The 11,619-nt window shown below is 36.7% G+C and overlaps 1 protein-coding gene across 1 annotated transcript; it reads right to left on the bottom strand.

Annotated features, from left to right (window-relative positions):
* Positions 1 to 221: 221 nt before the first annotated feature.
* Positions 222 to 5,296, bottom strand: LOC127964237 (hexokinase-4). Its single transcript, XM_052564382.1, has 10 exons — positions 5,128 to 5,296; positions 4,819 to 4,981; positions 4,012 to 4,166; positions 3,812 to 3,931; positions 3,453 to 3,548; positions 3,168 to 3,267; positions 2,801 to 2,984; positions 1,834 to 1,989; positions 1,076 to 1,309; positions 222 to 924 (listed from the first exon to the last, which is right to left on the bottom strand). Exons 1-10 carry the CDS (start codon positions 5,200 to 5,202, stop codon positions 777 to 779), a joined length of 1,431 nt encoding a protein of 476 aa, XP_052420342.1. The 5' UTR covers positions 5,203 to 5,296; the 3' UTR covers positions 222 to 776.
* Between the last annotated feature and the right edge of the window lie 6,323 nt (positions 5,297 to 11,619).

The raw sequence follows: 11,619 nt of genomic DNA, 5'->3' as shown, positions 1-11,619 counted from the left end.
TAGATTTTATTTTATTCTATGAATATTTTATTGTTTTTTTAAATCAATGGCTTCTTCATCTTTAGCCTTGTTATACCATACAAGATGCTGGACCAGGATGGATGATTGAATCCATTGTGATCAATGTCTTTATACTTACTTTTTCACTCTTTCTCTTTATGTTTGAGTCTAATCTTTATTTAAATGTGAAGAAAATTATAACAGACGTCTAAAAACAACCATTTAAGTCACTCATTAGTACTTTATTTACAACGATCAATCACATGTACAAAGTATATTCAGGTCCTGCATTAAATAATTGAACAGTTCTGATTACCACTGAATATAAACATAATTTAATGGTCAATAAATAAAAGAAGCCATAAACAGTGCACAGTTGCTGAACCTGACCAGTTCATATATTTACAAACAAATCTAAATAGTTCCCTCCGTTTCTCTCCTTACCTCCAAAACAGCCATGAAGGTGCAATATGTAACACAACCTGAATGCGCTCAGGGCAGTAGCTAACAATTAAAGACTCATGTTGTGTCTAAAAGCTTATTTAACTGCAAATATCTGACTTTATGGCATAAAATAATACATATGTTAAACATTTCAATGGGCTGTATGCATGTGGTTAATAGATGTTGCCAAACAACCCCACAGCCGGCCACTTCACATACGCAACGCAATGCTGGAAAGGAGCAAAGCACTTTCACCATATGAGAGGTCGCTCTAACATTGCGGGTCAGCTGTGATTCATGAGATGCACCTGACGAAGCCGAATCGTGGTTCATCATGGTGTCAGTATGCAGGCGGCCATCTTGCACGCCACAGCGGAAATGAGAGCCGCGCCCCGACCGCTCCCCTCCTCTGACTGGATGAAGGTAATTTCGCAGTGAGGAGTCATTTCCCACACAAGCTTATGGAACCGCTCCTTGAAACTGAATGGGGGAATATGGAAAATGTCGCATTTTAATTGTGTTTATATCACATAGTGTTATATCCATTACTCATCTCTGTTTCCTCTTAATTTCCCCCCTCATTTCTCTTTGTTTGCCTTGCCATAATCCCTCTCACTCGTCTTGTACTCACTGAGGGTGTAGTTTGTAGACAGAGCCATCGACTCCCACAGTGATCTTCAGTTGCTCCTGACAGCGGCGTTCCCTCATTAGGTTGATGACGCCAGCGAGGCCGGCCGCACACATGTGAGCGGCTCGAGTGGACACGCTCTCGCAGACCAGACGTACAATGTCACAGTCCAGCTCCGATGGTAAGATTCCAAGTGAGCTCAGGATGTTGTAGATCTGCTTTCTGTCCCCCGTGTCACTGAAATAAATCAAATAAAATGTGTAGCCTAAGTACAAGCATTTGTTTTATTTATATAAACAAATATATATATATATATATATATATATATATATATATATATATATATATATATATATATATATATATATATATATATATAATATGCACAGAACACACATATATTATGCAAACAAAATCTTTTATTTTGGATGCGATTAATCATTTGACAGCACTAGTTTAAATTGATATTAAATAGGTGTACTTTAATTTTGTAATCTGTAAGTACAGTTTATGTAGTTTGAAGTACACTACACTTTAGAGCATATTCAATGTAAACAGTGATCAAAATTAAGTGAGTTTTTGCTGAAAACAAGAACAAATTTTCTTTTTGTTTTCAGTATAAACACTTTAATTACAATATTCAGACCGCAAAACTTAATATCTTGTGTCACTTTGCTTCTCACACAAATGTATATTGATTTTGTAAATGTTTAAGCAAACAATACAATCTACAGTTCTCATTTTAAAATCATCAGTCATACCTCTCAATCTGGGAGACGAAGCGAGTTTCAAAAGCTCCTCGTGTTTTCAGCAGTTCTGAGGCATCACCGTTGAACAGCAAGTTTTCATTCACTAGTTTTAGCAGCACAAGACGCACAAGCTCCCCCATATATTTCCCACCAATCAGCTTCTCATACCTAGAGTCAGGAGAACAAAATATATATAGATATTAGATCTTTCATAGTTCAAACATTGACATTAAGTCATTATTTGCAGAAGCAAAATGAAAGTTTTTAAAGCTAGTAAAAGCCTGAGGATAATCATGAAATACAAATGGCCTGAAGTGACGAGGACAGAGGAGCAGCCCATTGAGTATCTTCAAGCATACATTGTAAATACCCATTAAGCGAGCAGCTTCACTAATGATCTCTTTCCCTGGCCATTAATCCAGCCGTGTGTATTCCAGCACTGACGTGGCTACCGTCAGTATATCCACATGTACAAAAAAACAACCCTGGTCACCTGGAGACCACATAAGAGCTCCAGGTTGACATCTAACTAACCTCTTAAACTAGAAGCAAGTATGTTAGGACATACAGATCAGATTCTGACATTGATCACATCGCTGCTCCTAAAGTATCTAATCTAGTTACAGATGTGATATTTGAAGAAACTGTGCATGCATCTTCACAGTTTATTGAAGAGTTGTTTGAAAGGATATATCTGACATCATAACATACTGATAATTATACTTAATTTAAAGATGAGTTGAAATAATGCATGAAAATAATCATGAAAGAAACACCTAAAGTACACTTAAGTGGTCTATATTACATATACATATACAATACATTATTTGAAAGTATATATACATTTTTTCTAAAGTACTTTTGAGATGCAATTAAGTGCACTGATCATACTACAAAATATATGCATTTATCAAAGTGGTATCAGACTTCTGGACCACCTTTTTTTTTTTTTTTTGTGAATTTTTTAAAGCTCACTCACAGCTGATGTCCAGGGTTCAGTGAAGTCTCATCAATAACCCGGTCATACTCCAGCCGGAAGTCCTCCAGTTCCCCATTGTCCCCAAACGCTCCCCACTCTGTGTTCACACACATCCTCCCCTCCTCTCCCTCCACCAGCTCCACCTTACGCATCTCCTCCATATAACACGCATTACAGCCTGTTCCTAAGAAACCATGACATAATGAAAGAGAGAGACAACAAAAACATTAAACTAAAAGCTTCAGGCCTATTGTTTTATTGCCATGCTGTTTTTTTCCTGACTGGTTGTTTAAATATGCCATCTTCCTGTTATAAAGTTTATTACCAAGCTCTAATTATATTTACATGGGTCTTTGGTCACTCTTACCTACTATCATACCGACTTCACAGCTGCGGTCTTCATAGTAGCAGGAGATCATGGTGGCTACTGTGTCATTCACCATGGCAACCACATCCATTTCAAAGTCCTGAACAAAGAATTATTCATTCACTTTTATTGGACAGCGGTTTAAACCTTTTATTATAAGCTTTTAAGGTGTCTAATGTACTAATGGTGTTTAAGCAGCTTTCTGTTCTCCTTCCTAGCCTTTCCATTAAGAACTGAATTTCTGCTGTAAATTGTTAGTATGAAAGGTAAGACGTGCATACTAACCCCTCTTCTTTTAATGGCATCTCTCAGTAGACCAACAACGTTATTGCCCTCAGCACCAGAGGCCTTGAAGCCTTTAGTCCAGTTAAGCAGAATGCCCTGTTAAAATAAAACAGAAAAAGTAAGTCTGTTAACCGAAAACATTGAAAAGTTCAAATTAAAATGCATGTCAACTTCACTTTGTAATAAAATAAGTTTAAAAACATGGCACACATCTGCCACAGCATAAATGTGATTGAACCTTAAAGGGATAATTCACCTTCAGCTGCTGGTCCCCATTGACTTAACACAATATGCTAGTCAATGGAGACTAGCACTAAAGGTGAACTATCCCTTTAAGAGGCTCATGTTTATATGCATACCTTGTCCAAATCCTCATGACGGACTGGAAAAGAGAAGGTGAATCCCAGTGGAAGCTTCTTATGCTTCAGATTATGTTTGTCCAGGAAGTCAGATATGCAGCTGGCAATGTAGTCAAACAACTATATGTAGAGAAAGAGGGCTACACTGAGTCTAAAATGTCAGAAAATGTGTATGACTGTTTAACCTTTTGATATCTCACCATTTCAGCTGTGCCGGTCATGGCGTCTTCAGGGATGGAGTACATATGATGCTTCGTCTCCACCTTCCAGCCGCGCTCTTCATCCTCACCCACTTTCACCAGCATCACTCTGAAGTTTGTCCCTCCAAGATCCAGTGCCAGGAAATCACCAACCTCTGAGATGAGTCACATAAATAAGCATCAGCAACATCATGAGTCATGGGAGTCAACGCCTGATTCCAGGAAAGAAAGCCCAGTAGGGATTTTTTGTCAATGCACTCATCTGTTATAAACTCATCTGTTATAAACTAACCTAATGAGAAGCTAATATTGATTAAACTCATAGCACACTGCTGATCTATTTACTTTGTCACTTAGTCCACATTATTCCAAACCTGTGCAACTTTCTTTATTCTGCAGAACACAAGAAGATATTTTGAAAAATGCCTTCTCTCTGTTTTTACAATGAAAGTCAGTGGGGTCCGATACTGTTTTAGACTCCACTGACTTTCATTGTAAGGACAAAGTAGTTCAAATATAAAAAAAAAAGAAGAAAAAAAGAAGTCAGTTTTGGAACAACATTAGGGTGAGTAAATGGTGACAGAGTTAACATGACAAACGAACACTTTAATATGAATGTATGCTTCTTAAGAGCATCAGATGTCTGATGCAACATACAAGAACAACAAAACATTTTTATTTTAATAGATATTTTAAACAATAATTAGACAATGCAGCATATAAGTTATACTCAACCAACCCAAAAGTATGAAATCCAGTGCTAATAACACTTTATATCAGTATGTAGTTTTCCAGCAGAAGTCATACCGGAGCCTTCAGGTGTGGAGCGGACATAAGTGGGCAGCATTTTGACACTGGATTCATCATGTGTCTCCACTCGCAGTCCTCTCTCCATCTCTCTCCTTATTCTCCTCATCACTTCCTCTAGATCTTCTTTACTCAGCAGAAACTCGGACAGAATTTGGTCCACCTGTAGAATATGCCAGAAAGAGAGAGATTCAAATAAGTGTTAATTTGATATTAGCATGATCTCATATGTGTCTGTAACACTCCTAGTAGTGCCAAAGAATCACAAAACAGACAGTGTCAGTCTAAACATATTGCTTTGTCTCTTACCATGAGAAATCTCTCCAGTACTGACTCAAAGTCACTTGGCATCCTCTGCCTACGAGCTGAAGAGAGGCACGGCATCTTTGCAAGTCTTTTCAAACAATGTATGATGAGCGTTGATTTGCTAAAGTTTGAATGTGCGTGAGGAGCATGGAGATGCTCAGCTGTTTTTATGCTGCAGTGAAGGAGGTGTGGAGGTGTGGTCAGAAGGATCATTGCCCTCTGTGTACACACACACGGTACACACACATCTTGATCAAACACACACACACATATGCACATTTAATCTCACCCATCACCTTGGAAACCTAGCTGTCAAGGCCACTCGGTATGATCACACGCTTCGCAGAGAACATGACCTGATCTTTGCCTCCATGGGAAATTCAAAATGATATCTCCATAATGTGTGTGTGTGTGTGTGTGTGTGTGTGTGTGTGTGTGAAACAACAATGAACATACTATATTATAGTACCATTATATTGCAGTTTATTTTTAAACACAAGCATCATTCTGATGTAGTGCAATGCAATACAATGCAATAAATAAATGCACAATTGCCATGTGGATTTCCCCAAATATTTAATCGTGCCACTCAAATTTTAAGTGATATTATATAATATTGTATTATATTGATTTTTTGATTGACTAGAGAATTCGGTTTTTAAAAGTGGGATTTAGGTTACATTTAAAAATAGCCACTGAACTTAAAACTCTTGCTAAATTTAGATGACTTGGTTTGCAAAGGACAAACAGTTTTTTTTCCAGAAATAGGTTTGCAGGAATGTAATGTGAGGAAAAGTCCAAACATCTAAAGTTTATTGCACTCTGAAGAGTTACCTAAGTGGTCAGACAGGGTAAAAAAAAAAAAAAAAGTCAGATATCTGATTAGACAAAGGTCCTCAATTGCTTCAGAAGCATACAAATTGTATAAGGGAAAAAATGGTTTATCTTGAACTTGATGGAAGTTCAAGAAAGAGAAAGATATTACAGGAATAATTGAAGCATTAATATTATGTTAAGTTTTATAGAATTTTGTTTAAAAATTGAACTCTGCTGGCCTGTTGAATTCTGTGTTATAATGCTGATAACGTGAAGGCTTTTGGGTGCTGATTTCGTATAATACAGTACATGGTTCTGATTTCTGGCTGCTCTTTAATTTTGGAACCAATTCTGACTATTACCTAATTGCTTATTTGCATCTATATTACTAGCATTTTGTCTGTTTATTAGTATTTGTAAAGCATATTATTACATTTTAGATTCCTTAATCCGACGATTCCAACCCCAAACCTACATTTAATAACTACATTATTAACTATAAATAAACAGTAAATTAGGAGTTTATTGAAGCAATAATGCAGGGATACCCAAACTTATTTGTCAGGCAAACCTATCTAACCTAAAATGTTCATTGAAATAGCCCCTTTATCCTATGCAAATCAATGTGACCATCAACTTTGGTCAAAAGTGATCTAAAATTAATCAGAAAGTAGTCTGATTGTATTACAAAAAATGTGTAATGTTATAAATTACGTACCTAACCACAGTTTTTATTCCTGTAATTTGCACTCATTAACAGACACACACACACACACACACACACACACACACACACACACACACACACACACAGATGTTATAATATATAAATGTGTGCTGCATATTAAAACAACGCCTTTTTATGTGAATGTGTATCAAGACCTTAAAAAGTCATGTGCACTCTTGATGTTCAGACACCCATTGAACTCCCACACCGAGTTAGGGTCACAATATACTAACATTGCGAAAGGTGCTTATCAGGGCAAACAGAACGTTATTTTTGGAAACATTTATCATTTATTCTTGCTTTGAATAGTTCAACTTAAGAACCGATATTTATTCAGACTCTCCAACACTGTAGAACGTTCCTACACTAGAATCTTTATCATACAACCATATGAATTTGTATCATAAAAAAAACAACAACACTACACTTAAACACATGATACGCGACTGACTGGAATGCAAATGATCCATTATTATTAAACATACATTGCACTAGCCTGCATTATTCGAAGAAGACCCGTCCTCAGTCTAAAGTAATCAAGACAGACGGCTATCAGTATCATAATATTTTTACAGCTGTGACTTCTGTATTTTGTCTATTCTTAGTCCAGAGAAGAAGAAAAGATCATTTTAAGAATTTTATGAGAGGGCGTGACAACTCTAGCTGCAGTTTATCACTTATTATCAGCTTTTATAATCATAAGAACTGTTTATTGGTACACATTAAATGCACTGTTATATCATAAAAATGCAGGCCAATGGAGTTGGCAGACCGTCAAATAATTGGGCAATCTCTGAATTAAACCTGTAGCAAGAGTGACACAAATCACACGCATGGAGTTCGTCTAAGGACATGAGGCATATAAGACTGTCATAAGAGACATCTACTGTGGCGTGAAGGGGAGGACCAACGCAAGCTCAAGAGATAAACGCCACATTCCTGGCAGTGTATTAGACAGAAACCAGGTGCAATTAAGTAAAGATAATAAAAGATATCCGATTTAAGAATGTGCTCTTTACAACGTGGGCTACATAGTAAAAATGGTCTACACCTGCTACGGGTACAATATAATACTTTTAGAGAAAGTTAATTATAGGTTAAGCTTCATTAACATCAATTATATGCCAATATAGACAACACATGCTGACTGTGTAAAAAAAAAAAAAGAGAAAATAAAATATATTTTACCTTTTCCATGGCATGAAGGTCCATGGTGTGTTTTCTTCATGTGTGCATCGTATTAAAGAAAAATCTGCATTCTCCCTGAACAATGGCTCAAATGAAATAAAATCTGAATCAAATATGAAATAAACTATTCATATATAAACTGTCATTCAACTTATCCAAGCTTCCTCATGGTCAGTTGTGGATGTTCTAATAGTCAGTCACACCGGATGGTCCTGTGGTCCATTTTCAGTCATCCAAGACGTGTTCCAAAACAAGAAATAATTATTTTTTTTTTCATTCCCTTTCACTCAGAAAGTTTCCAATTCATTGTTCGGCATGAGATGAGATGAGATTTGTTAGAGATGTTCCAACAAATGATGCTCGATCAGCATACGCTGCACCTCTACAGCAGTCTGTCCTAATTATACAAAAATAAGCAAACCTTTTACTTTTAACTTAAAAAAAAAAAACAGGGTTTCCTCTGAAACGTTAATACTCTGTTCAGAAAATAGGGTTTCATTCATAATTTTCTTCCTGTCTGGCTCCCTGTAACTAAGGCAACAAAAGGACTGTTTCCTCCTATTTTTGTAGAAAAATACCCCCACCTGTCTCCTTCTACGCCAATTCAGACTGCAGGCCGCTTCTTGTTGCTGTGGCTAACTCGTCACCTTGGATATCTGTGAAGACCACACACTACTGATATGGAAAACACTTTGCTTGCCCTTGGTTAAGTGCCCAAAGGGAAATTGTTAAATGAGGCAAAATTTCTTAGGAAAACATTGGAGGAGTATGAGTCATGTTTGGTGAAAATGAGTGACAGTCTATGTGTTGGTGTAACTCTAACCTTCACAGACAGTAGGACAATTCATTTTAATATGGAATTACAGAGAAATTCTTGTGGTGCAATACTATATCGGCCAATAATAAAAAAAACAAAAGATGAGATGTCATATTTAAAGCTTAACCAAGTTAAAAACGCTGATGTGACGATATAAAGCCTCTTTAAGATTGTCTTTTAGCCAGAACAAATGATTCATAGTTAACTGCTGCAACTTCTTATCAAATCAACTTATAATACAGACACTGAAAGAGATAATCTCTCCCTTACACAAGGCCTGGGCACTGTGACAGCTGTGCTCGTCCTGCCCTATTTTGCACCTTAGATGATAAGCAATATCTTTTTATAGCATTAATGTAAAATTGTATTATGTAAATTACAACTAAACTGTAAATAACAATGACATGCCTGTACTCTGACTGTACTGGATTTTACCATCAACATCAAGGTTTATTTATTTATTTATTGGCAAATACTGCAATGCCGATTCTAAATCAGATTTGTTGAAACACTTAAAACTAAAAGTGTTAACAATTCAAAAACATCAGTGCTATTTCATCCTGACTATCACAAAGTGAAAACCACTTTCTAATTGAGTCATTTTGGTATTTAAGAACTGTTCAACACAATCTGTGATCAAAGAAACTTTCTTAAAAAAGTAAAAGTGGGTCAAAACATCATTTGTTTCAAGATTCTGAAGTCACGCAACGTGGTTCAGTGGATCAAGCTGTAAAAATCTGCCTTACATCAGACTTCTGCCTCTTTTCCGTTCAGTTCTCTGAAACGAGAAAAATAAAGAATGATTATTAAAAGAAAATCAGTTTAGCTGTTTATGGTCAGATGCAGGAATATGAATATAATTGACTTTTTCAGTTTGCTCAATAACACAAAATTAGAACTATGGATTTAGCATCTTTGAAGGCTTTTTATTTAATCTATATCAACATCAGTATCCTTTACAGTTTCTAATATTTGTAAATGGAAGCATATTGACAGGGGTGTACAGTCTCACTCTTAAAGGCACTTTCCAGTCAAATTGGCAAAATGAAACACAACTGAAGCAGCTGATGTGGGTCTTCAGGATCTGTAGAAACTTCCAGGCTGAACTCTGCATGAATCTAAGCTCCTTTTAAACCACATAGGTTTTAAGTGGCAAGCGCTCCCAGTTTACCCTGTAGAATAACAGAGCGTAGGTGTTTTCAGTCACAATTTCTTTTAAACTTTGGGTTCAACTTACTTAGACCTTCTTAAATCTATTTAATTGTCACAAAATGGCCATGTCTTACTCTCGCAGAAACACAAGATTACATTTTTTGGATTCTGTTTCAGGAGGAACAGGCTAAACTGAAGATCAGTTTTATTATATTGAATACTCATTCAGGAAAATGAATGATTACCAGATAAAACAATAATCAGCGAACAAGAGATAAGGCATGTTTTAGCATCAAATCCCAGGTCAGATGATATGCTTTCAACTACAAATCACTGTCAGCAATGTGCCACGTATCAAGTGCTCAATTATGACACTTGCACAAATGTTCGAGTGTAATCAAGTCATACCTAAAACACTTTAATAACCTTTCAAATCAATGCATTTAATTACAGTCACTAATAATACAAATTGCAAAACACACACAAAAATAAATCAGTAAAAGCAGAGAACAGAGAAATAACAGGATAAAGTCATGGCAGTTAAACAAACAGTGTTTTCCGTCTGATGAGGAAGCATTATTAGACAACGCAATGTACAATTTTGAGAACAATCGGGGTGTTTTATCTGATTTAGCTGACTTGATAAAACCCTGAACGACACCCCTAAATCTGCCCCGGTACAGACTAGAGTGAATATGATAAAGTTGAAAATGCCCACCTGACTGAGGAACAGCTACTGTACTAACATTCTGCATGGATAAATACTTGAGTGATCTAGTGAAAACTGGCTCAAAATGTACTCACTCTCCGGCCGTCAAAGATGTATATGACATTGTTTCTTCATCTGAACAAATTTGGAGAAATTTAGCATTATCACTTTGCTCACCAATGGATCCTCTGCAGTGGATAGGTGCTGTCAGAGTCCAAACAGCTGATCAAAACATCGAAATAATCCACGAGTAATTCACATGACCCCAATCCATCAGTTAACCTGTCTGTAAATGTCTGTAAAAAATGAATTCATCATTAAGGTATTTTAACTTTAAATTTGAATATTGCTTCTGCCAGTCCTTAATAACGCTTCCTTTTTCTTACGTTTTTCTTCCACTGTCATGTGTCTTATGTATTTAAAGGCGGGAACACTTTCTGTGTGAATGACCCTAAGAAACTGCTATATACGGTACACAAGTGAGCTGTCCAAATGATTCAAACTATCGAATTTTGAATCGTTGCTAACCCGTTTGCCCCATTCATAAAATGAACTGAATCAAAAGAGTGATTCATTTTTAAGTTGGATTTAGTTCATAAAAATGACTCCACATGCACAATGCTGTCACACAGTCTATGTTCTTCACACACATACCCAATTCAACACAATCCAGGCAAACCCAAAATAAACAGTCACAAGGACTGTGCGTGTACCTCAAGGACACTTTGTTGATACGCGAGCTCTGTAATTCTCCAGGTCATGAGCTGCCCTAATTTTGACATGTAGGCTAACATTTGTACTTCCACCCAGACTCACGTAATCTCACATTTAACCACTGCCTCTGGCCTTTGCTTCCCTCTTTCTCATTCACTTTTCTCATTTGCATTGCATCCATCTAGTGTTTTCATTTCTTAAAAAGTTCCCCATTTACTCTGCCCTTTCTATCCAGCCACTTTATCTCATCTTCCACCCCAGTGGAATCCGGGCACTTGTGCAGTTATCAGGGCTCCTGTATTTAGGAGGCTGTGGGTGCCCATGTAGGGGACTAACAGAAGCACTGCAGACTTTGAGTGATAAGACCCCTCA

Source organism: Carassius gibelio, chromosome B8 (genome assembly GCF_023724105.1).
Source record: "Carassius gibelio isolate Cgi1373 ecotype wild population from Czech Republic chromosome B8, carGib1.2-hapl.c, whole genome shotgun sequence".
Taxonomy (NCBI): Eukaryota; Metazoa; Chordata; class Actinopteri; order Cypriniformes; family Cyprinidae; genus Carassius; species Carassius gibelio.
This window is presented reverse-complemented; position numbering and strand designations above follow the sequence as displayed.

Bases quoted from the DNA above. Each gene is read 5' to 3' on its own strand.
- LOC127964237 (XM_052564382.1), bottom strand. From the start codon at position 5,202: ATGCCGTGCCTCTCTTCAGCTCGTAGGCAGAGGATGCCAAGTGACTTT. The intron at 3,932-4,011 runs GTGAGATATCAA...CTCTACATATAG, and splicing joins TGACCGGCACAGCTGAAATG to TTGTTTGACTACATTGCCAG. The intron at 1,990-2,800 runs GTGAGTGAGCTT...TCCTGACTCTAG, and splicing joins CTGAACCCTGGACATCAGCT to GTATGAGAAGCTGATTGGTG.